We start from the raw sequence: 26632 nt of genomic DNA, 5'->3' as shown, positions 1-26632 counted from the left end.
TCCCGTTCTTCCAGATAATTAATTCCCTTAGTAAAGCTGTAGGGGGAAAACAAAATGGAAGGAATATGCGAGCATGTAAATAGGGTAAGGGATATTTTGAAGGAAATTATTCATTTCTGCGAATAAACCTTTTATTCCCTGATAACGAGCCAGAAATCTGCTAAGTGGGTGTAGACAAAGGTTTCTGGCCACCTTACAGCATCTGGTTCGGGGCCATAAGAACAACTTGAAAGCAGATTTCCTCTTGAATTCCAGGCATGGCCACTGGGGGAGTGATTTTACTCTGTAAAACTTATAGGCATAAGGCTTAAAAGTTGTTTTACTCTGTAACAACTTTTAGTTTATGCTGTATTCAAACTGGAAAGTAAAAGTTATAGGAAATCAGGTAAGATGAGGACTTTGCTAAAGAACCTCTGACTTAAAGAGTAATTTTGTTTCTTCCTTTACATTTAAATCTGGTTTACCCATTTGTGTTAGAGAAGAAAGTGTTTCAAAATAACTGTTTGAACGGGTTTGTGAGTGAAAGGAGTTAGTAGCAATACTCTATGGTGCCGTGTTTAAAAATGCAAATGCTTGAGTATATATTTGAAACCAAATGAGATTAGAAAACTTTTCTGAAAGGATGTATAGCTTAAACTCTAGGTAAGGCTTTAAGGGAGACATGCTCAATGAAGAACCTCTTGCTATCTGTCCATTCTGTCTCCTGCTGTGTATTTCTTTTTGTTCAGTTTGGTTGCATATGATATTTAACCTTTTAGAAACATACTTCAGTTTTACAGGGCTCTGATTTGCTTTTACTTGGGCTGTCTCTATGTGTGAATGTATGTCTGTATGAGTGAAAATTGCTCAAGCAAGTTTGAAGGTCTCTGGCAAATTTGACTGCATGTTCAGAAAGTTTCCAATCGGAAAGCTGATTCAGTGTAAAACCTTCCAGAAACTTCCTGAGGCACCTGTTCACATGAAAAGATTGGATTTCTGTTGGAGGTGCTCAGAAGGCAGTGTTTATAACTGAAGATCTCTGTTTGGTGTGCCAAAAAATGAAAAACATTTTGGCCCCAGAAAACCTCCATAAATGTTCAAAATGTATAATCAAACAAAAGCTTCATTTGGATTCAAATGCATGTATCTCAGCAGATGTGTCTAAACTAACTGGAATCCCACAGGAGCAGCTGAACTGGATTTTGGTATGTCTTGATAACTGAAAGAGTTATTCTTAGACTTTGGAAGGACAAAAATGGTCCATCTGTGAAGAACCGTAATAGAGACATGGCAAAAAACAGCATCCTCTGAAAGAGTTTATTTATGGAATTTAGGACAAGTTGGACAATCCTGAAAACATTTTAGGGTCACACTAATTTGCAGAGAAAATATAGCCAAAATGGAATGGAATAACAACCACAGACAGTCACTATCCAATGGCTTGTTATTAATTTTCTAATAAATTCCATATCAGTTAAGCAGTGATAGAGCATCTTTGGTATAACTAAGTGCTCTCGTTGCCCCCAGAGTGTTCTGCATTCTGCTTTATTCTATGTCCTGTAAGGAATTGTAGATTTATCTTTTCATTTAAACTGTTTTTCTGCCATTTCATTGCCAAGTAATCTGTTAAATGTGGATTTCATGTCATCAAAGATAGTCTTTCCCTTTTTAAAAAGTCACCTTTCTGCCTCTTAGTTCGTTGATATATAATCTCTTCGGAATGTTTTCGCTACCTTTTATACCCTTTATTTAGAGATTTTAGTGCTTAGTTCAGCACTTACACATTGGAAGGCCAGTTCATTTTTTTTATTTGCTCTAATTTCCCAGAGTTTCCACTTGGTATATTTGGGGACACACTTATTTTTAAAAAGCGCAGGTCTTGAAACTTTGTATCTAAATCTACCTCTATCTTTAAAATTTGCCCTCTTTTTACAAAATTTGTTATTTCCCTACAATACCAATTTAATTGGATTTCTCCCATAGTCACTTAATGCAGTAATTTCTGGTAGTCATTCATTCATTCCTTTAGTCATTAATTCAGTCATTGATCAAACGTTATCAGATCCTCCTTCTGCACCAAGTCCTCAGCTAAGATTAGGGATAAAGATAGGAATAAGACCCCATCCCCACACTTTGGAACATAATGGGGTAAATACAAATGCAGAATTAAAGTGTTCCAGTATGCACAAAATGCTACAGAGCCCCCGAGGAAAGAGCCTGTTGCAGTGGAAAGAGCTCCACACCAAAAATGACATTAAACTGGATCATAAAAGAGTGGGCATTTGTAAAGTAGAAGGCAGAAGTAATGGCATTCCAGGCAGAAGGAACAGAAAGAAGCAAAACCATAGAGGCACAAAGAGAGCGCAGAGTTTTCAGAAAACAGAACAGTTCAGTTATAACACTGAGGCCTTCTTATTCTTTGCCTCATATTAACCATGGGAAAATTTGTTTTTGGGTAACATTGTCTGTTGTTATAATTCAGCTCAGCTAAATCCTATGTCCATTTTAGAGACATTTGCTTTCCAAATATATAATAAAGCAAGACACTTACTTATTTTCTAATAGGCAAAAGCACCCTTCCTTCCACATAGCCAGTCGAAGTAAGAAAGTATTCCGAGGGGGCCGGGCGTGGTGGCTCACACCTGTAATCCCTGCACTTTGGGAGACAAGGTGGGCAGATCATGAGGTCGAGAGATCGAGACCATCCTGACCAAATGGTGAAACCCTGTCTCTACTAAAAATAGAAAAATTAGCTTGGTGTGGTAGCACATGCCTCTAGTCCCAGCTACTTGGGAGGCTAAGGTAGAACTGCTTGAACCCGGGAGGTGGAGGTTGCAGTGAGCTGAGATCGCACCACTGCACTCTAGCCTGATGACAGAGCAAGACTCCGTCTCAAGAAAAAAAAAGTATTCTGAAGGTCCTAATGATGATTTTGATCAGTAAATCACAAAATAAATTTTCTTTTTCTTTTTCTTTTTTGTTTAAACAGGGTCTGGCTCTGTTGCCCAGGCTGGAGTACAGTGGTGCAATCTCAGCTCACTGCCACTTCTACCTCCCGGGCTCAAGCAATCCTCCCACCCAGCCTCCTGAGTAGCTGGGAACACAGATGCGTGCCACCACATCCAGCTAGTTTTTTGGGGTTTGTTTGTTTGTTTTGTAGAGATGAGGTTTTATCATGTTGCCCAGGTTGCTCTCGAATCCTGAGCTCAAGCGATCCATCTGCCTCGGCCTGCCAAAGTGCTGGGATTACAGGCATGAGCCACCACACCTGGCTCAGAATAACTAATTATTGAGAGAAGTTCATTCATGGAGCCAGAGTTACCTACAGGTGTCATGCTGGAACTGTGTCATCGACTTGTGGCCCCTCCAGACTCTAACAGTCTGTCCTCTTATGAAATCCTCCCAGGTCCCTTGGCAAGTCTGGTCTCAATGCCCATTGGCTCAAGTTACACTGTGTCATATTGCTCTCCCAAACAGTGCATAGATATGATTGTCTACATGTAATTGTTAGGGCCCATTGCTGATTTTCAGGGTTCTGTTCTTCATCTTGCCATCTCATCCCATGCAGCAATGCATCTTTAATTCTTATCTACAGCTGCTAGTGACAGTTTCGTGTGTGCTTCCTCTGCTCATGGCAAATTTCATTATATAAAATTAGTGCTTCTCCATATCTGTGAAGACTTCTCACATCCTTAGTTACAATAAAAGAGGCCACATGCACTACTGCCCTTAGAGTTGGAATATTTAGGATTGACTGAGAGCAGGCGTGAGGATTCTTTAAGGACTTCTTGCTTTAAGGAAATTTCAAGTCGGATCTTTCCACCAGTCACCTCACACTGGGCACCATAATCACACACCCTATTACTTCATCAGCAGAATTTTTTTTTTATGGGGGGCAGTTTCTTTTTTGCTTTTCTTCTGCCTCTGAATCATTTGTTCTCGCTGAGGAATGTGTACCAGTTGTAACTTTTTATCAGCGCTGCAAGATTAAAGGTTACCTGGTCTGTACCCACTATTGTACACATGAGAAAACTGAGGCCCAAATAATGCAAGTGTCATAACAAAAGTTTCCCAGCATAATGAGTGACAGAGTCAGAAACAGAACCCTGCTCTTTCTCCCACCATTTATGCTGCCTGTTACTAAGTCTGCTTCTGGAAAAACTTATGTTTTCTGAACAGAAGAGAGTCGGCACTGTTCATCCATCAATATAGTGGATGTTTTCAATGTGGAGGACCACAGGCTAAGTATTGTGCAGGATGCAGTTTCATAAACTGGAGCCCTAGGCTCCGAGACTTAGAGTCTTGTAGAGAAGATCAAATAACATTCACAACTTCCATGCAGAGTGGTTAAAGATATGTCCCCATACATACAGACCCACCAGAGCATGGATTCACTCACTCAGTGAGTATGTATAGAATATATCTTTTGTGCCTGTCACTACAGTGAGTTCTGTGAGGACACAAAGGTGGAGAAAAACAGACACCGCCACCAAGAATCTTAAAACAATACATGTCCTCACATCACGAGCATCTGAGAATTTAGAAAGTTTGTAAAGTCTATTTTAATCTAGGTAACAGTAATATCTAGTTAGGTTTATTAGAGATGGCTCCTTTTGAGCTCTTTTGAAAGACTGGAAATGAAGCATTAGGACTAGGTATGAGGGGTTTGCACTCTGCTGCAGAGCTGTGGAAGGGTATTAAGTGGGGCCTGCCATGAGCAAGACTTTGGGAAGATCTAATTTGGCAGCCTGGATGTGAGAAGGAGCAACTGGAGGAAGGAGAGGGTCCAGACAGCACTGTCAGTGTTTCATACTATTGGTGACCTGAAGGGGGCGGTAACAGGAGGAATGGGGAGGATCCAGGTGCAACAGATTTTGTGGATGAGGGTAGACAGTTCTGGGAGCTGAGTGTTAGTTACAACAAAGGCAGTTATCAAAGATAACTCCAAGATATCAAGGAAAGATGAAAAGCATTTAAAGGAATTGAATAGAGTTCCATTTTATATAGTGCTGAGTATGAGCTACCACAGGTGTTCCCAGTGGAGACAACTAACACTGAGTTACAAACAGAGTCCTGGGGCACAGCAGGAATGCTTGAGATTAGGACTAGCAAACCCTTTGGCTAAAAGGCCACACTATAAGCCATAGATATGGGAGTAAACTTCAAAAGGTCTTTGTTGAGAGAAAAAGGGAAAGCAAAACCTTGGGAAATATTTACATGAGTGATAAGCAAGAGAATGAAGAATGCATAAATAGAGGAAAAGAAAAGAGGGGTCTAAGAGATAGGAGACAAACCAGGATAGTGCAGAGAGACCATCAGAGAGAGGAAGGGTCAGCGGTCAGTATCAGGTGCCACAGACACCAACGAGGGGGAGAGACCTAGGAAAAGATTACGTTGGGTTTTGGGATTACTAGCCTGATTGTTGTCAAGAAAGCAGAATCAGATGTGTCACAAAAAATACCATAAAGAGGGGTTCAAGAGCAAACATAGGATAAATGGGAAAGCAACTATTACAAAGTACTTTTTTTAAAAGTTTTAATGTTTTAAAAAGAAATAATGAATAAGTAACTCAAAAGTGGAGTAATGACTATTTTTATGATACAAGAATTCCTAGCCCATTATAGACTGAGAAAAACCAGTGTTAAGGGAGACTCTGCAATTAAATAGGCAAGGTGAGAGGGAATTAGATCTTCCATTTCACAGGGCAATTGGAATGGTAAATATATGCAAAAGGAATTTGAAGGCACTACCCAAGCCCAATGCAGCAGTAATTATACTGGTTCTTTCTCTACTTCTCAACATTGCTTTCTCTTCTTTTTATTGAGAAACAATGTTTTGCAAGAATTATTACTTCACAAATATTCACTCAGTTCCTTACCCTCAGTAATCTCTGCACACTAAGCAGAGGATAGGTGTCATGTACTTTGAACATTTAAATTATCCTAACAATTTTAAAACAATTTTAAAAGCAATGGTTTTAAAATGACAAAGCATAATTCTTTAAAAGCCATGTTCTGTGTACTTCTTTCATGATATGCCTAATTCCGATAACTCTGTAATTACTCATAACAAACCTATGTGTTGTTCTCAAGTCCTCCTTCACTGTCATGAGACATCCTCAAATTCATTATTTGTAGGAGGGTGGGTTTCAATTTGTTTGCTTAGAGTATGCTGCTTTCTGTGATGGTCCAAGACATTCCAAAGACCAATCCCACCTGTTCACAAAGTATCTGATATACTTTTACTTTAGGATGGTGATCTGGAACCAACTGAATCAAATGATACTTTGTTCTACTATTAAATTACCTGTAAAACTAAATAAAGAGATTATTTTGTCACTACTGAAAATTATATAAACAACCACATGGAAGAATTTTGCACATGAGTCTTTATAATTTCACAAGGCCAAATGAATTTATAGTTGATGTCAAAATCAACCTTGAGGAGTTTTTTCCTTTCTTCTCCAGTTCTAAAAATGAGTTTCCTCCTACTTACTTATTCTCACTAGTTTTAGCTTGGTTAGGTTATCAGTTTTATACAAAGATATTAGACCAAAGAGTACAGAATTTTTAAGAAAGCTTAGTGTGGCATGTAGAATACTACACAAAGAATTTCAAGAAGCAATAATTGAATTAACTTTGTCATTAAATTCTTTGCTGTAATCACTTTCTTTCCTATATAATCACTGATTATCTCTTTGCCTCATATCTTAACCAGATATTTAGATGTAAAGGAGATAATGAAAGAAAAGTGCATATAAGTTTGAACTACAAGAGATAACTCTGTGTCTAATGGAAAAGACACATACAAATTCTGAACTAAAACTTTTAAAAGTTAACCCCAGGGGAAAGGATACATGTCATTTTCTCAGGGAAATACTATAGGTCTTTACATGTAGGCCTGAATGGAATTTTTCCAGTTTTTAGAAAACTCTCAGAAATCTAGCCCATTCCATTTTATTCCTGACCTAAAGGTCCCAGATGGGTGACTAGATCCTGGGATTCCTGAAGTGGCCTAAGTAATCCTGGGTTGACATGCTAACAGGCACTGCAAAGCAGGCCTGGTTTCACTGGGCAGTGATACGGGCAAAGCGTGCCCCCACTCCCAGCCCTGCTCCAGAGCAGGAGTTCTTGACCTGAAGGTCTTGGACTCCACTGGTACCATGACTAGGCCTTTCTTTTAGAGCTTCATATTCTTTCCTGTGTGTTGTTCTGGGACACAGGTTTAAAGATTTTGTTACACTGGGGTCAGAGAACTAAAAGAAGGAAAAAGCCACTTCCCCAGGACCTATCCTAATCAGAATCTGCATCCTGGCCCCCCAGAGTGAACTAAGAAGCAAGGAGGAGAGGTCCCTGTGAACAACCCAAAGCAGAATGGCTCCTGATGGCCTCCCACATGCCTTCAGGGCAGGGGCAGGTATGATAACAGACTGCTAAAGCTATTTCTTGAACATGTTGATAATGGACTAAGATTGGGGCTATGTGTTATTTTCCAATATTCAGAAAATATTTTCTCACCCCCATGGTCTAGTTATTTGCTCTTTTTAACGTGAACTTCAGCCTATGAATACATTTTATGTGCCTTTAATTAACCTCCCTATGTTTCCATTTCCTCATGTGCATAATTGCATAATGAGAATAAAAATAGTATCCATCTCATAGGGTTATTAGAAGGATTCGATGGAAAACTATATGTAAAGCCCTTAAAGCAGCACCAGAAAAACAGCCAGCACTTCAGGAATTTGAGTGTCAGCTACAGTTTTAAGTGTTTGAAAATAGTAATATGAACTAAAATTGATGCAGCCTAAGTGAGAGTTGTTGCAAGTCCCTATCCTTTCCCCCTGAGAGTGACTGACGCTGAAAAGCCCTAGTTCTGTGGGAGGAGACTGTCTGTAGAACAATTACCTCCTTCACTTCAAGAAAAGCCAGTGCCCCTTTTCTTGTCCCTTCTTGGATTCAGGCCTGAGTAGACTGGGACGCTTCTCCATTATCTTTTGCCTTCTTTTATTCCCCATTTGTATTTTTTTTTTTCTAAAATGAAAGAGGACTAATATGCATAATCTTATTCTTACGAAACACCCCATTTACAGACAAGGAAACTGGGGCTGAAAGAAGTGTCAAATCTCTCTGAATGTGGTCCTCTTGATATAGGGAAGGATTAGAGTATTATTAACATTATAGCATTACATTCTACTGTTAACCTATTAAGTTCCTTCTTGTCTTCAAGTGCATTCTAGTCAATGAGAGATTTTCAGGCTGTGCATGTTGGCTCACACCTGTAATCCCAACACTTTGGGAGGCCAATGTGGATTTATTGCTTGAGCCCAGGAGTTCGAGACCAGCCTCAGCAACATAGTGAAACCCCATCTCTACAAAACAATTAGCGGGGCATATTGGTGTACACTTGTAGTCCAGCTACTTCGGAGGTTGAGGTGGGAGAATCACCTGAGCCCAGCAAGTCAAGGCTACAGTGAGCCATGATCATCCCACTGCATTCCACTCTGGGTGACAGAGTGAGACCCTGTCTCAAAAAAAATAAAAAAAGAAGAGAGATTTTCAAATTATAGGGAATGGATTTGTGTGCTGTCTTACCTCAGAATACATTATAGGATCTGCACATTTTCCTATGTGCACCCATCTGCAATCTGTCCATTCACCTTAGGTGCCCTTTCACCGTAGCTCCTTCCAGCCGGGATGCCTAAAGAGGGCAAAACATCAGATCCTTAGAATGTGCAAACTTCTGTGCTACCGTATCAGAGAGCCCTTTGCAAAGACAAATACTTAGAAGTAAAGAAATGCATCTTTTATTTTTTTGAAAGTCAGTCGGCTTGATGGCTTGAGAGTTGTCTGAAATAATTTTAAATAGAGGTAAACTTAGAAGAGTAAATGAGTTTCACTTCTGAGGAGGATTGCTTGTAATCACCCTGCTTACTTACCTTCTTCTATTCTGAAGCAGTCTGCAGTAGTTGGGAAAAGTATAATCTTAAGAAATTCAGTAACAGTCACTGGCTCATTATACCTGGTAAGTTTTCCCCATCCCGTGGTGCCCACAGTTTTTGGTACTGCGTGGAGATAATTTCGGACGTTTGCTTCTCTTAACTCCTGAGCACTTGTGCTTCACTGTAGAATTCCAGAGACACATGGATGTGGAACTTGATCTACAAGCCCGCCTAGTAATAGTTGCAGATTAGATTGAAAGCCAAACTAGACTGTACACAAGTCTGTATAAATCCCAAAATAGAGCTTTAAAATAATAACTTACTGAGTCATGATTTCTGCATCTCATATGCAGTATTCCTTAAATCACATGTTGATGGCTAATCAACAAAATCCAAAGACGCAAATTAGATGGTACAATATTTACAGAGAAAATATATGTGTAGTTTGAAAAGCAAGGATTCTCAGGGTTACAGTCCCACCCCCATTCCCCCCAGAAATGATAGCAGTTGCAATCTGAACTCTCAACATTGTAGCCAAGAAAGGAATGAATATAACAATGGAAAGAGAAAGATTTAAGATAGAACTTCTTAGTTAAAGGAGTCTGGACCTTCAAGAAATACGTTTAAGAAAGATTCAGAAGAAATACTAGGTAAGATGAATTATTCCTTTTCCTCAAATAACATTCTAGCAGTGTACTTGTTAAATGTTTTGGCCAGGTGACAGAATTCAGGAGGGCAGAATCTTGTTTACCTTGTCCGCTGCTGAATCCCTAGCACCCAGCAAAGTGCTTACACAGAGTAGGGGTAGGTGCTTAGCAAATGTTTGTTGAATGAATACGTGAATGTGGTAGAGAGAATGAAGCGAAAAGAATGGTGTAGTGCATTTGGAAGTATTTTGCCCGTTTGTGAAAATATAGGTACTAATTTTTTACTGGATGATTTTTTTCATTTAGCAGACCTACAAAACACAGTGTATCACAAATACCCTCTGCTTTTTATGCTGGGGAAACAGAAAAGCTTTCTTTTGAATGTAGGCTGCTACATGTTTTAATTCTAATAGCAATATGGCAGGTCAACTTTGTGGTATAATCTGGTGCCTGTTTTTGATAGATAACATGGAAATAGATACTTATTTTCAAGATGCTCAAACAGATGATTAGGCAAAAGCTCTAGCAAACCTTGAAACAACAAAAAGGAAAGGTTTTCCCACTCCCACCTCCCGTTGCTGTAACATCCTGCACAGTTTTCTGCAACCCCACATCCTCCTCCTCGTTTCATCCTTTTCCTGGGTCTAATCTTTGTCTAGGGAATACAGCATGTGACTGTCAGTCTAGCAAGGAGACAGTTCTTGAGAAATCCACCCCCCACACACTGTGTTCCCAAGCTCCTCTTATGGGAATGGCATGATTTGATCAGCAGCAGGCAGAGCTGGCCCAGGGAAACAAGAGCTTGGCATAGGAATCTTAGTGCCCTCCTGCTGGAAGGGCCCTCAAGAGAGTTGCTTCATGCCCACCCTCCCTCAACTGGCTGGACAGTAGAAGGATGTGTAGGAAAACAAATTCCTGGCTGAATGAATAGAGGATTAAATGAATGAGAGATGAGTTCACTCCTCCAGAAGTCCCCGCCATCCCACTTGAATAGAAAGGCTAACTTTGAAGCCACTCTGTTCTCCATGGCACTATTTTGTGTATACTCAGCTTTGGAATATGGTTGCCATCTGCTCCCAGTGCTTAGGACTAAGGAAGTTTTGGGGTGGGTAGGAGGAGGCTGGGAGGGAAGAAAGGAGACACTTAAAATGAGCTAATGATCTCCTTTGTGTTAGAGTCTAGGTTTCAGAACATCAATCCTGTACTTCAAGAACAAAACACCAGTGTGTCTTAGACCACACCAGGCGCCAGCACATCAGATAAAGCCTGTGCTGTGTGGTGTTCAGCCACCGAGCCTGGAGAAGTTCTAAAAGTGAAATTGCAGGTGCACACTGATGAAACTAAAAGAAGAAAAGGCCAAGGGTAAAAATGCAATCAGGAGGGCTCTGCAGATACGTATCTGTGGGGTTACAGTCGTTGAAAAATGAGTCTACTAATTAATGAGTTGGATAATACTATAAAGGCAAGGAATTTAAGGATCTTTAGAAGAAATGAGACACGTTTCCATACACTCTGAGTATATTGTGAGCCTTTAGTATAATCTCAGGGTGAAAGTGACCTGGCTATTGTGTATTGCTGTAGATTTAACTGTTGATTAAGTGCTAGAGATTGTTGTACTAGAGGCATGCATGGTGGTCCTTTAAAAACAGAAAAGGCTGTTAAGGTTGGCTAGTAAGACAATCAAACATCTCTGAAAGGCAGCGAATAACTCATAGAGCTTCCTAGCTTCCCTGGTATTGTTTGTATAAATTGTTGGGAGTTTTTTGTTTGTTTGTTTGAGACAGACTCTCACTGTGTTGCCTAGGCTGGAGTGCAGTGACATGATCTCAGCTCACTGCAACCTTCGCCTCCAAGGTTCAAGTGATTCTTCTGCCTCAGCCTCCTGAGTAGCTCGAATTACAGGCATGTGCCACCATGCCCAGCTAATTTTGTATTTTAGAAGAGACGAGGTTTCACCATGTTGGCTAGGCTGGTCTCAAGCTCCTGTACTTAAGTGATTCACCTACCTCAGCCTCCCAAAGTGCTGGGATTACAGGTGTGAGCCACCATGCCTGGTCAAATTGTTGGTTTTAACACAAAATCATATTGATAATTTATGTACTGAAATAACATGCCAGAGAATAATTATTAAGCTGGGGATGTATGCTAGTGAAAAAAATATTACAGTGAAGTTTATTTTGGGAAAGGATTAGCTAATTGGCTAGGTATGACATTTGAAGGCCTTGTATTATTATATATTCAATAGTAGGCCTGTATCTTGAATTGGAGGAAGGCAGAAATTCTTTTTGCCATGCAAGGGAAGAACCTCGTCAATGATGTATATAAGTATAAATTTAAGAGACAATGACAATCCTAGAAATGCAAAATACCACTTTAGGGAGCTCTAAGTGATTGCTGAGCAGTGTGTCACACTCAGTGCCTGCGAGCAGCAAATCAGTACATATTTGTTGGCTGTGTGAGCTCTGGCCTTGACTCCTGTCTTCCAGCAGGAACAAGTCATACACAACGGTGACTCAGCCACAATTAGGATATTAGTAGTGCCCTAAATCTATCTCATGTACAGTTTCTCTTCCTAGAAACCTTATGTGCCTCATATTCTATTTGTCCCTACAACATCCCTGTGAAGCATACACACCTTCACTTTACAGGTGGGATAACAGGTTCACAAAGGAATAATTTAATTCTTTGTCTTCAAATGTGAAATGTTTGATAATCAGTATACTGACCCAGCTCATTGCAATGTTTTTCACATTATTTCAGGTTTCCTAGGCAAAGGACATATTTTATCTTTCTCATTATTATTTTTAATTAGTTTTCAGAAAAGGTGAGATAAAAACAGAATCTAACAAATATCCCATGGAGATATTTGGTGTTCTCTTTTCTTTCAAGAATAAATTAAGACCTTCTCTGCTCCTCTCTGCTGGCTCTCTCGGCAGATAGTCAAAATCCCATGCCAATTTTCAAATGAATAAGGGCTCATTCTAATAGCTGATCACAGTCCCCTCTGTTGGGGAAACAGCCTTTTAAATTCATGTGTGGACCCTGAATCAGTTACTCTTGGTTAGAAACTTTAACAGTTTGACCTGAAGGTTTTTAAACTGTACTAATATATAACCTGGTTGTGAGTTCAGCAATAAATTTATCCCCAGTATGTGAAGGGCCAAAAAGGAAACTAGTGTCTTTTATTCTCTCCAGTGACCTTCACTAAATATTGCATATTTACTTTGTAAATGAGGACACCCAGTGGCCACCAAGAGAAAATATTCTAAACAATCCTTGACACTACTGTTATTGCACATATAAATACCCTGTTATCAATGCTGATTGGTAGGTATTTCTGTAACATCTGTTTCCAAGCAGGTTAGCTTCCCTGACTTAGGCAAAAGTGATCGGAGTTTGGCCTGATCATTTTTCTATCACATCATAGATTGGTTATCTCTTCTTATTTTTTGTTACAAAGTATGGCTTAGCTTTGGGTTCTGAATCCTCTGTTGACAGGGGGACCCAGTGAGCTGTCTCTCTGGGGAAATGGAATCAAGGAGATAGAGACAGCATGGCATGTGTCAGAAATCATAAATGAATGAGCAGAGTTTGTGGGCAATTCAGTGAACACATAAAACGATTGCTTGGACTTTAAATTCATGTTGAAAATAGAACTGTGGGTAGGTAGGGAAATAAAGGACAAGAAGAAGAGCATTACCCAGAACTTCAGGGGTGGGAAAGCCCTCTTGGGACCATACCACATAGACATATCTCAGAGTAAATCTGCAGCCTGAGATTCCCACTTATCGTCAATATGTTTGTGAAGTGTAGTGAAGAGCTGACCAAACAAGCACTCACATAGAACCCACACATTATAAAGAAACATGCTGGGCACAATGAGGGATCCAGTTATATATTTGTAGTTGTCATTGTAGTTGTGGTTATAACAAGACAAGATACTAGCCTTTGGGAGGTTTGGAGTCTTAGAGAGATGAGACAGACAAAAATGAAAAAAGAAAGAGAAGAGACAATAATATATTGGTAAGAACTAACTTAGGTGCTACATGTATAGGAAGTTCAGGTGAACTTCCCCAACACTCCTCAACATTCAGGTACAAAAAACTCCCTTATTTTTCTAAAGAAAATTAAACCTGAGGTCCCTGTCACCAAATTAGCAAGAAATACAGCCAAGTTTTGGGGCTCCCTTCTCATCCCTAGATTGGTACAAGACTCATGAAATCTAATTCCTTAGTCCATGATGGTCTGCATCATTGACATTGCTTGACTACCCCACAAAGATGCCATTGAGCCTGGTCCTTCTGACTGCCAGCACTACTGCACTAGCTGGGTTTACAGATGCCCTCCACAGTGGTCCTTGCTGTTGACCATTGGCCCAGCCCTCAGATGATCACTGCTCCTCTCAAAGCAGTGCCTGTTTATGTCCAGCCTCCAGAAGTATGCCAAGCAGTTACCCCAACTGGAGCTGTATGCAAGTAGAGACCTTGCTACCTTCCCCATTTGAGGGAAAGTTGATTGTTTTTCTCTCCAGTAGTGCTATCCAATTCTCTAACTCCAAAGCATCAATCAACCTCACTCTCCTTACCCCAGAAGGGGCCCAGGTTAATAATTCATTTTAGAGAACAGAGATTAGTAAAGAAAACTCTTCAAGGTTTCTTCTTTAGGGCTTAATGGGCTCTGAAACCACAACTCCCTCTGGCAAAGGAGCCTATAAAGTATACAAAAACCTGGCGTTCTTTCCTAAAGGTGGAGGAAGGGGGAGCTACCTTCTCATTAGGAAACTTTTCTTATTCGGTAAGAATAAGCCAAAAATTAATGTCTCAGTTTATTACCTCACCAACCAGTGGAAACCAAGAAAAGATAATTCAGGATGAACTCTAGTAATCACAGAAGGCTTCACAGAGAAGGAGGAAGTTTGAATAAGGTTCATGGAAATGATAAGACTTGGTGAGGAGAGAAACCACAATAACTGAAGAACTGCGGAAAAATTCAGAAGAGAAGTAAAAATGAATGTAATCCACATACAGGAAAACAAAATGGCCAACCTTTTGGATTAGCACAGAGATTTTATTTTAGAGAAAATCAAATCCAACCAAATCAGTGAAGTGAGATCAGATAATTTGAATGTTAACTATAGCTATAGGAGACCTCTATAGCTCAATGACTTTTTTGATAATATGTAAATAATATAATAAATATTATACAAAAGAATATATAAAGATATAATAAAGATAAAATGCCTACTTGTGATTAAAATAATTACAAAGTATGCCTTCTACTTTACTTATTTACCAGAATCACCCAAGGTTTTGAGTTCTATCTGACAGCACTTATTCTTCATCTCAGTGTAAGCTAAAAGGAACTTATGTCCTATTCTTTCTTTTAAGGATTTCCTGTGCCTGGTTCTATAATGGATCACCCGAGGTACGCAGATGAATTTCAGCTACTCTCTGAACCTAGCCCACACAAATCACTTCAGTGCTTCCATTTTAACCAGTCATCCAACAAAACAGATTTACCTTTTTCCTTGGCTTTTCCCTGTTGCTTTGGGATAGAAGGTCTTTACTCCTCAGTAAAATTACCTGTCATGGCTCAAGTCCATAGAGAAATCGGCCAGGTGGTGTGACTCATGCCTGTAATCCCAGCACTTTGGGAGGCCGAAGCAGGCGGATCACGAGATAAGGAGTTTGAGACCAGCCTGACCAAAATAGTGAAACCCCGTCTCTACTAAAAAAAAAAAAAAAGCCAGGCGTGGTAGTGTGCACCTGTAATCCCAGCTACTCAAGAGGCTGAAGCAGGAGACTCGCTTGAACCTGGGAGGCAGAGGTTGCACTGATCTGAGATTGTGCCACTGCACTCCAGCCTAGGGGACAGAAGAAGACTCTGTCTCAAAAAAAAAAAAAGAGAGAGAGAGAGAGAGAGAAATCTTGCATTCCCCTCCTACCAACAAACAGAGATACTCTTGAAAACAGTGGTCTCATTGGAAGCAACTTTTTTTATTTTTCAGAAAGACCCAAGCAAAGAGAACATTTGAGCATGAATTTGAAGACCTGCTTCAAAAGTAGTTTCAGAATGCCACAGCAACAGAGGACTAAAGGAAGTTCTATGAATTGGGAACTTGATGATATTTTTTGTCAGAAAACTTTTTTTTTTAATGACACTATTGAGTTCTGTTTTCTCACTCATTTAAGTCCAGACAAAAGTTTTCCCAAAGTCAAAAAATTAGTTTCTTACCTAACTATAATTCATCAGTGTGTGATGATATTCTTTAAAGAAATGCCATACTTGGGAGTTATACTGAATCTTTGAACTCACTGAATTTACAAATCTGGTTTTTTCTATAAAATAAGTATATGATGATGTAGAGACCACAAGAACAGATTATTAAGTAAGAAGATGCTGGTTTTCATATATTCAATTTTTAAATTTATGATTTCTTTTTAAGCAAAAGACCTAACTTATTAACTGTACAATTTAATATACAGATCCTTCTTTAAGGTCTATTCAATGCCAAGTTCAAACAGCACAACTTTGTGAATGTAAGTAGATCCCTTGCTTCATTTTTGTATCCCACCACGGATGTAGCATCTCTGTATTTTTGTTCCCCAGATTTAGTGAACAAAGGAAAAGGTTACAATAGGGCAGTAGCTAAATTTGTAAGAAAAGCGCTTTAGAGATAGAAAAAATGAAACTCCTAAAAGGTATCTCAAAAGGTTTACAATATAAGAGGATTTAAAGGCATCAACCTCAGATTTCATTGACTTTTCTCCTTAGTCCCAGCAGGTCTTCTCCCCCTCATTTCATTTCAACTTTGGAATGAGGGCATAAGTGTCTTTCAGAATGTTGTCTGGAATTACCTATCCAATTTCTTTATTCACAGAGTAAAACTTAATTTTCACCAACTGTACTGTAATGTAAACTTCAACAGTTTACCTCATTACAATCATTGGAATTGGATGCTCAAAGTATAAAAATTCATAAAGCATATAGCCTGATAATACTGAAGCATATAGCCTGATAAGACTGAAGTTTTAACTTATGGTTGGAATTGGTTTCCATAAAGTGGATGCTCAATTACTTGTTGATTGATTGATTATGCCCTCACCTCACAAGTAAGGGATTTAAAGTGGCTTAAAATAATATTCAATTGTTAATAAATATGTAGGAAATATATTTCTATATAACTACAAAAAAAAGAAATCAGAGTAGAGGTAAAATAAAGAATTGATAATATAATGAGGGTGGTGAAAATTTTACATAGAAAAGCATACCATGAGGTCCTACATAGTTGCTAAAAGGGGGCCTAAATTTTTATTCTGAGCTCCCTAGTAAACAGAGCCAAGAGGGAAATGTGATCAGTTATGATATTCACAGGTTCCACAAAGAAAAGCAAAACACAGCTTTTCGTGAGCACTGAGATCTGGGAGAAGTTAATTGATTAATATATGTTTCCAACATCAAAGATCCTTATGGATAAATTTCTTCCATTGATTTAGATTTCACATCATTTGTATCCTTATGGTTCCATTTACAGTGGGGTATTCTCAGTAAATGTTTCACTAATGAATTGGTGAAAATTCAAGTGACCCCAAAAGCAACTTCATTCATAAGTCGGTTGTATTTACAGTTTTACAATATGGACAGGCATGCCCTCATCCTTTCTTAGAGATAACAGCAGACTTAACATAAAAAGGCAAGCCAAAGACCTGGGCTAACCAAGGGAAACTGTGAGACCTCTAAGGCCAAATAAAAAGACTTTGCTGGAATTACTTTCTCCTTTGGACCTGTAAAATCCCACTAGTAATGTAAATCTATTCTCAGCCTTAGATAAAGTACAAAGCTCTTATTTTTTGGTGGAGTGAAGAGAGGAAAAAGAAGTCAGGAATGGGAGATAAGTCAAGATTTAGGGATGGGCCTGAAAAATCACAGGGCAGATGTTGTTCTAGTTCTCAATTTTGCCTCCTTGTTCCCCATACTTCAGGCTTAGTAAAACCTAGTGGTATAAGAGCAAAAAGGAAGAAAGGGAAGGAGGAAAGAAGTCTTGCAAGTAAACTATTTTTTTGGTTGATTAGATGTGTATATTGAGTTTATATTTATTTTTTATTCAAATTATACCACAATATCTAATTTTTAACAGTCAAAAAATGTTAAAGGGTGTTTTCTAATTCTTCTGTGGATTTGTCTTAACTGCCAAAAGGTATCTACTCTGAGTAAAACAAAGTTTACTAAATAATAGTTAGCTACAACAGTTGTAAACAATATGGCTGCCATAATCCAGATTTCTGCTAGTATTAGTAGTTATCTATATTTCTGTCTTCCCTTTCAATCTTTTTAAAAAATCTTTCTCTTCTGAAAAGTAACTTATCTCATTTTAGCTAAGATTGTTTGCTTTCTCACACAAAATAGCATCAGCTCAACTTAAGTAAATGGAAAATATTAGTTCAACAGACCTTATGCATCAGAGAGTAATGCAATCACAAAGTTTGCATCAGTTTTAGAAGCTTTGACTATGGAAAGTAGTTACAAGTATTTTCAAGAGGAATGCCTGAATCTCAATCCATAGCTCTTAATTTGGGGAAAACACAGACCCCTTTGAGATTTTGATGAAAGCCACTGATCTTATTCCTGTAAAAGTATAAACATGTCCATTCATGAAAACTATACATACCCCCTAAAACCCAAACATAAAACCAAGGACCTTTAAATACTTTTAAGTATTCTCTAGAAATGTTCTATGAATGAATAAAAATTCAGGTAATATTAAAGACATACCCAATTACAGTATTGGGATCATAAATAGAATGGTGTTGTAAATACTGTAAACAAGTTAGCAATTTTTAATATCTTTGTCTAGATAAAATAATAAGTAGTGACTAAAAAAGCACATCCAGCTAGTCCCCAACTTTCATAGGTAGCCATTCCTGCAAATATGTTTGAAAGTCAAATTTCTGCAAGTGCAAAGTCAAATTTCTTCTAACTTCAACAACTGATGTATGTTTTATGTGAAGAATTCTATTACCAATGGCTAAAAAATGTGCTGAAATCCTTGACGGGTCCTCCAGACTGGGCTTAGACAATCTGGAAGATAGAGGAGAACCCTCATTGGGAGATAGCCCAAAACATCCGCCTTTTCACCCAAGAATGGGTCAGTAAAACTGTACAGCTCTCCCTCCCCTAGGCTGATAACCCTCCCTAGTCTCACTACTGAGGTAATAACAGCTGGGATATGCCAGGTATATGGAGCCAGTGTAGGAGAAAGAGATCTTGTCTGCTTGCCACCTTCCACATGCGTGTGTGATTTCTCCAGTGCTCCCAGCCACCGTCCCAAGACTGTGATGATACTAGTGAGATAGAAAGAGAGAGCAGGGTGGTTCAGGGTCATTTGCTCTGGATGGAACCTGTGAGCGAGAAACTACGATAGCTCCTCTAGTGCAGGGATTCAGCAGGATTCCCTTGGCATATATGAGGAGGTAAAGTAGATGTAACTGAGGTCTTACACCAGGCAGGGGGTTTGGAGAATAAGGGAGCTCAGTCACCAAAATACATCCCCCCTTTCTCCAGAGATGACTAACTCTTTCCTAGTGTGACTAAGTTGGCAAGCTGCACCCTGTTTCATATGCGGACCCACCAGCCTCATCTGGTGCCCCAAATTGAAAGCTCAAAGGCTTTCTGGCCCTGCCACTTGACTTAGGCTTATTAACTGGACCGAAATTTATATTGGTTTTCATTTGAGAGATGGTGTTTCCTTCCAAGTCCAGAGATTTCAAATCCCCATCCCCCTCTATAGCATCTTACCCTTGCACTAGTCTCATTTTATATATCCTTTTGCTCTCCTGATTGAGAAAGGACTGGATTTCACACCTAATTAAAAGAGATTGTATTGCCTGCTGTTTCCTTTCTTGCTCATTTTCTCTTGTGAGCAGGCAGCTTTTTATTCTCATGCTAAGTCCTATCCCTGGACCCCTGCAGCTTAAGGGACAGGCAGGAGCAAGGTTCCTGCAAAACAGAGAGTCAGGCCCTCTATCCCCAATTCCCCACAGGCAGATTTTCCCTTCGGTACTCACCCCTGCTTTAGCCCCGGCTGTGTTGTGCTCTCGCAGAACAGTCACTTAGAATACATGATGACGTTCATTACTGCAATTCCGTCCATGTTTCTAGGGAATGCCATCACAGGCTAACTCTATATTTTTACTCTAGTGAAAAGGAGGTAAGTTATTATTTTAAAACAGAGAACTATTTTTATCACTTTTTCATTTTGCCATCGGTTTTGTGTTCATAACACTGTGCATTTTTTACTTCAGGTGGGGAAGAATCCCCAAATACACATAATCACATAATCTATGTAAAGTTTTGTGGTTTTGTACAGTGTTGATGGGGTTGGGGTTTGGGTGTTGGTTTTTTTTTTTTTTTTTTTTTTTTTGAATAGCCCAAATGCCTATTCAGTGCCAATCTAAGAAAGAATAGAGTTAGCATTTTCACACCATTCCTTCCTATACACTCCCTGAATAACCATCTAATCAAGATTTGTTTTCAATGGGGGACAAATCTTCTACAGTAGATAGAGTATTTCAGATTTATTCCATTGGAATCTATACATTAATGTCCATTGGATGAAAAGGACATGCTCACAAAAGCCTGGACTTTGCCTTGCTGTGGCAGAAACTTTTTCCCACTGTATTAGTGTTAAAAATAAAAGAAAGCCTGGGAAAGGAATTGCCTCAGCATTGTGTGCTGGAGGAATGAGGAGCGCTTGAATGGAGAGGCAGGGTCCCCCTTCGCATCTGTACTCATATCAGCAAAAACGATTCAGCTTTTCATGACTGTTCACTGCAGTGTGGGGCCAGTGTACTCAGGGAGATATTTAAGAATTGTGTCTATAAAATTCAGCCAGGCATGTCACGTCAGGTTGTGAACGTGTGCAGGTTTAGGTTTGTCTCTGTGGTTTTTAATGAAGTTGGTGGCAATATTATCGCAGAAGTCTTAACTCAGACTATTTAGTAGATAACTTGATTGTTTAGATGAACTAAATTTGCAATCCAGTCCGGTCACTTTGCATTTTTCTCATGAAATTGTGTGTGTGTGTGATTATGTGTGTTCATTTCTCATCTCTGAAGGCAACCTTCATCATTACTTTCAGAGTCTTTTTTTTCTGCTAAGAATTAAGGTAACTCTCGATCTTTGGGCACTTCAAGTTTCATTCCTTAGTGATCCACTGTTATGCAGTGGAAAAAACATTAAGAGGCATAGGATCTAATCCCAACACTGCCATGTGCTACTGTGTAAAACTTTGGGCAAGTCATGTAGACATTTTGAGAGCCTCAACTTTCTCTTATATGAAATAGTAATAATAAGACTTGTCCTGAAGGGCTGGGCACAGTGGCTCATGCTTGTACAATCCCAGCACTTTCGGAGGGTGAGGCAGGCAGATCACCTGAGGTCAGGAGTTCGAGACCAGCCTGGCCAACATGGTGAAAACCCATCTACTAAAAATACAAAAATTAGATGGGTGTTGTGGTGGCACACACCTGTAATCCCAGCTACTCGAGAGGCTGAGGCACAAGAATCGCTTAAACCCGGGTGTTGAAGGTTGCAGTGAGCTGAGATTGTGCCACTGCACTCCAGCCTGGGCAACAGAGCAAGACTCTGTCAAAAAAAAAAAAAACCTGTCCGGAACACATATAGGCTTGCTGTAAGGGGTAAATGAGATGTTACGTGTAAAAGAGTTGTATATACTGTCAGATACTACGTGGATACTAATGATTGTGATAATTGTGATAGAGCTACTTCCCAGAATTATCTGAAAGAAAACTCTGTCATATATGACATCTCTAGTGTTATTGTTGTAACCAGTGCTGTCAGCAAATGTGTGTTTAAAGAGTGTTTTCACTTGTATAGAAAAAATGTAATAAATCTATCCTACACAGAGATGATCACAGACACAACCAGTTTTACTGCCTATTGTTTTAATTAAATGAAAGAGACCTTGGTTATAGTAAAATTGTATATAGAAAATTCTACATCATAGTGCCAGTTAGTTAGTTGTCTTTCTTCTTGCACTGTGACGTCTAAAAAAATAAGTTATTTAAGTTAGACAACTGAGGCTATGTCGAAGCGTGACAGCCTAGAAACATGAAAGCCATGGTAAATCACGGATAGGTATAGAAGCAGCTGGAGGTAGTGGTGGACAAAGCCTTTCATACAGCTTTACAACAGCTGTATGAAACAGCTGGATCCCTAAGGGCCAGACCTCAGTCAGGGGCAAACTATGCAATATAAGGAAGCAGTGAAGAGGGTGAACTCTAGAGCCAGACAGCCTGGGTTTAAATGCCAGTCTACCAGCAATTGCCTGTGCGTACTTGAGCAAGTTTCTTAGTTTCTCTGGCCTCAGTTTCCTCATCTGTAAAATGGGAATAATATCATCTACTCCCCATGGTTGCTGTAAGATGAAATGAAATCATATACATAAAGCAGTTAGAACCGTAACCCCTAAAAAATGTTCTCTTGTGATTACTATCGTGGTATGTATGTATATTGAACTCAGCAAGAACTTGAAATTTGGTCTGCTGCTGATTGAATTCCTGAACAGACCTTCCTGGGTTATTTGTGCCCTTCTTTGGGGCCATATTTTGTATTAACATGGTTAGAAGGGATTCACCTTAATTCTTTAATCTGGCAAAGAGAACTTGTCTTACATAAATAAAAACGATGGAATCTGTAGCCTAATACAATATTTTAGGCACGTTAACAGACCTGATAGAGTCAGAACAAGAAAGAATGCTCTTAACACAAATTAGTGCAAATTGTATTATTGAACATTTATTAAGTTAAGCTCATACCATGTGAGGGTGATTGAGTGAAGCAAGGTAGAAAAGCTCATTGAACTGAGTTTCCTGAACAAGTCTTCTATCAGAGTTTGAGGAGGTAGGCCTTCTTCCTATCTGCAGGCTATTACCCCTCAGGTGGCTTCTCACAAGATGGAGAGACTTGGGTCACAAGCCAACAATCAGTGCTTGGGCCATTTGGTTTTGAAAGCCCACTCACTTCACTTTCTCAAGCTGATTGTTCAGTTGTAAAGGCCAGAGTGGGGAATCAGATTGAAGAATTATTTGCAGGGGAATTCTCTAGAGCCGTTTGAGAGGTGAACTAGAAAAATAGAAAAGCCCTAAGATCTGCTGTAGCCACCTGTTTTCTTTCTCATTCTGAATCCAAATCTTATCAATATTATCCCTTGTCATACAGCCTATGTTATAAGGGTGGCACTGGGTCAGGCTATCTGCAACCTCCACATAGCTGTTGCCTTCCTCCTGGGAGCTGTTTAATACTTCCCTGTGGCAAGTACATAAAGCACCCTATTACCCAAGGAGATCATATATCCCACTTCTGGTTTACTCCTGCTATCCTGGCCTAATTATTCACAATGCTCCCTTTCACTCTTGAAAGTGCCCTGCTCGAATAATAAATATGATCGCCAATGTACTCTAGTCTCCTGGGTCAGAACTGCCATCTCTGACCTTTTTAACATTCCTTCTTCATTAAGCCTCAGAAAATTCAGAAAACCTTCCATATCACATGCAACCACCCTAGAAAGTGCTCAAACAGGTTGTCAGAGATGACAAGAAGAATGAGTAGATGCAGAAAGCAGCCATGGAGTGCCCCTTTAGCAAGCAGATTGCTTTCTGTAGCCCATCCATCATCCGGAAAGCATGGTCATGACTGTTTGGTAGACGTCTTAGTCTGGGTTGAATTTTCCACGAATTTTTGCATACATGGTGTGGGTTTTGATAATATGCCATATGACTTAATAGGAAGGGGGTTTATTTGTTAACTATGAATATGGTCACTGTGTATGAATAAAATAAGGGACTTTGATAAGTTGAGGGAAATGTAAACTTTCCCAAAGAATCTGGGCTTAGGCCTGTCTAAAGTGAAGGCAAAGTAAATAAATGCATAGATAAAAATAAAGTGGAGGTATAGTGTGCCATAAGAACAAGTCTTCCATTTGCCTTTCAGTTCTTTGTGGAAGCTATAGGAATAACAGGCAAACAAACCATCTGGTTATTAGGCCACTGTAACTCAGCCGAAGCTCTGGGCAATTAACATGGATACCCAAAATGGCTGCGGCGCTAAGGCCGGATTTGGAGCAAAATTCAAGGTCCTTTTCCCTCAGGCCATCGTACCTACAGCTTGTATGCCGCAGCCTGTCCATCTCCCTGCTTGCGTATGTAAGGGCAGTGCTTCTAGGAGCCATGAGCATTACTCACCTGAAACCTAGGTGTTACGAATGCAGCCAGCTAGATCTGACCCATGCCTATTTTGTGTCTGCGTTGACATGCTGCAGGTGACATCAGTTGCAAGGGGATGACCGAGCGCATTCACAGCATCAACCTTCACAACTTCAGCAATTCCGTGCTCGAGACCCTCAACGAGCAGCGCAACCGTGGCCACTTCTGTGACGTAACGGTGCGCATCCACGGGAGCATGCTGCGCGCACACCGCTGCGTGCTGGCAGCCGGCAGCCCTTTCTTCCAGGACAAACTGCTGCTTGGCTACAGCGACATCGAGATCCCGTCAGTGGTGTCAGTGCAGTCAGTGCAAAAGCTCATTGACTTCATGTACAGCGGCGTGCTACGGGTCTCGCAGTCGGAAGCTCTGCAGATCCTCACGGCCGCCAGCATCCTGCAGATCAAAACAGTCATCGACGAGTGCACGCGCATCGTGTCACAGAACGTGGGCGATGTGTTCCCGGGGATCCAAGACTCGGGCCAGGACACGCCGCGGGGAACTCCCGAGTCAGGCACGTCAGGGCAAAGCAGCGACACGGAGTCGGGCTACCTGCAGAGCCACCCACAGCACAGCGTGGACAGGATCTACTCGGCACTCTACGCTTGCTCCATGCAGAATGGCAGCGGGGAGCGCTCTTTTTACAGCGGTGCAGTGGTCAGCCACCACGAGACTGCACTCGGCCTGCCCCGCGACCACCACATGGAAGACCCCAGCTGGATCACCCGCATCCATGAGCGCTCGCAGCAGATGGAGCGCTACCTGTCCACCACCCCCGAGACCACGCATTGCCGCAAGCAGCCCCGGCCTGTGCGCATCCAGACCCTAGTGGGCAACATCCACATAAAGCAGGAGATGGAGGACGATTACGACTACTACGGGCAGCAAAGGGTGCAGATCCTGGAGCGCAACGAATCCGAGGAGTGCACGGAAGACACAGACCAGGCAGAGGGCACCGAGAGTGAGCCCAAAGGTGAAAGCTTCGACTCGGGCGTCAGCTCCTCCATAGGCACCGAGCCTGACTCGGTGGAGCAGCAGTTTGGGCCTGGGGCGGCGCGGGACGGCCAGGCTGAACCCGCCCAACCTGAGCAGGCTACGGAAGCCCCTGCCGAGGGTGGTCCGCAGCCAAACCAGCTAGAAACAGGTGCTTCCTCCCCGGAGAGAAGCAATGAAGTGGAGATGGACAACACTGTTATCACTGTCAGCAACAGCTCTGACAAGAGCGTCCTGCAACAGCCTTCGGTCAACACGTCCATCGGGCAGCCATTGCCAAGTACCCAGCTCTACTTACGCCAGACAGAAACCCTCACCAGCAACCTGAGGATGCCTCTGACCTTGACCAGCAACACACAGGTCATTGGCACAGCTGGCAACACCTACCTGCCAGCCCTCTTCACTACCCAGCCCGCGGGCAGTGGCCCCAAGCCTTTCCTCTTCAGCCTGCCACAGCCCTTGGCAGGCCAGCAGACCCAGTTTGTGACAGTGTCCCAGCCCGGCCTGTCGACCTTTACTGCACAGCTGCCAGCGCCACAGCCCCTGGCCTCATCCGCAGGCCACAGCACAGCCAGTGGGCAAGGCGAAAAAAAGCCTTACGAGTGCACTCTCTGCAACAAGACTTTCACCGCCAAACAGAACTACGTCAAGCACATGTTCGTACACACAGGTGAGTGCCACCCCACCTGGAGGCCTGGCAGCAGGGGCTGAGGGGGGCTGTGGGAACGCAAAGTAAGAGAGCAGGTAGAAGGGAAGGTTTGGGATCATCTTTCAGATTTTAAACAGACCCCACCACAAGCCTCTTCTAGAAGCCCCAACTGTGTTCCTCCCATCATAAGAACAAAGCACCCTGCCACCAAGGGACATCATCACAGAAATCCTTTATGGAGAAGGGATATCCTAGGGATATCCAGATGGCAGAAGAGAAGACTCGGGGCATCATATAAGCCATATTCAAGTATTTGTGTTTCAGAGGCAGCATATTGTAGTCAGGAAGAGTTGGAGCTCCAGAGCCAGATGGCCTGTCTTTAAATTCAGCCATAGCCACTACTAAACCTTGTCACCTTGGAAAAATTACTTAACTTTTCTGTACTTCAGTTTCCTTGCATATAAAATAAGAATAAGCATCATACACCTTCCTTATAGTGCTGTTTTGAGAATAAATTACTACATGTGAAATCTTCAGGGTAGTTCCTAGCACATAATAAGTGCTCTGTAAGTGGTAGCTATTATTAAGATGGTTAAGAGGAGCAGACGTCCAGTTTGTATAGTTTGGCTCCAAAAGGTAGAACTAGACCAGTGATTAGATGCTATCAGGAGATTCTTTCCACAAAACAAAAGAAAAATTTTGTTAACAATCAGACCTGTTCTAATATCAGATAGACTGCCTTTATATGGAGTGAGTTTCTGTAATTAGAGGCATTCAAGGAGAGAATGGATGAACATTTTTAGGGATTTTGTGCACAGGATTCAGTCATCAAGATGGGCAACATTGTGTTTCATCCCTGGATTCTGTGATTCCAGAGCTAAGATCTCCTGATCTCTCAGCCAGTCCTTTTTCTTAGCTCCATAATGGGACAGAGATATGGAATTCACATAGAATTGGGCATTCCATGGATGTGCCTCCATATAAGTGAGTACCTAAACAATTGTGATTTCACCTAGATTCTCTTGGACCTAAGAATACCTGCAACACTGATGATCATTATATTTGAAAATCTTTTTTTTTTTTTGTGAGACAAGGTCTCGCTCTGTCACCCAGGCTGGAGTGCAGTAGCATGATCTCAGATCACTG

The 26632-nt window shown here is 40.9% G+C and overlaps 1 protein-coding gene and 1 long non-coding RNA gene across 4 annotated transcripts in view; one reads left to right on the top strand and one right to left on the bottom strand.

Moving 5' to 3' along the window:
• On the bottom strand, positions 1–23970 carry LOC108517857 (uncharacterized). Its single transcript, XR_001882224.1, has 4 exons — positions 23826–23970; positions 19629–19757; positions 8571–8676; positions 1–36 (listed from the first exon to the last, which is right to left on the bottom strand). It is a non-coding gene; the product is annotated as an uncharacterized LOC108517857 (long non-coding RNA).
• ZBTB20 (zinc finger and BTB domain containing 20) overlaps positions 1–26632 on the top strand; it is an 804541-nt gene that overhangs the window by 766328 nt on the left and 11581 nt on the right. For 2 of the 3 annotated variants that reach the window (XM_017855966.1, XM_017855967.1), the window contains one exon: positions 23903–25507. In XM_017855966.1, coding sequence (XP_017711455.1) covers positions 23903–25507 — 1605 coding nt within the window. Of the gene's footprint in view, positions 1–14951; positions 14989–23902; positions 25508–26632 lie in introns of those variants that run through there. The other variant, XM_017855968.1, reaches the window with a different exon arrangement.

This window comes from Rhinopithecus bieti, unplaced genomic scaffold, assembly GCF_001698545.2.
Source record: "Rhinopithecus bieti isolate Rb0 unplaced genomic scaffold, ASM169854v2 scaffold_41114, whole genome shotgun sequence".
Lineage (NCBI taxonomy): Eukaryota > Metazoa > Chordata > Mammalia > Primates > Cercopithecidae > Rhinopithecus > Rhinopithecus bieti.
Note: the sequence above shows the minus strand (reverse complement) of the source record. Positions and strands in the feature narration are given on the sequence as shown.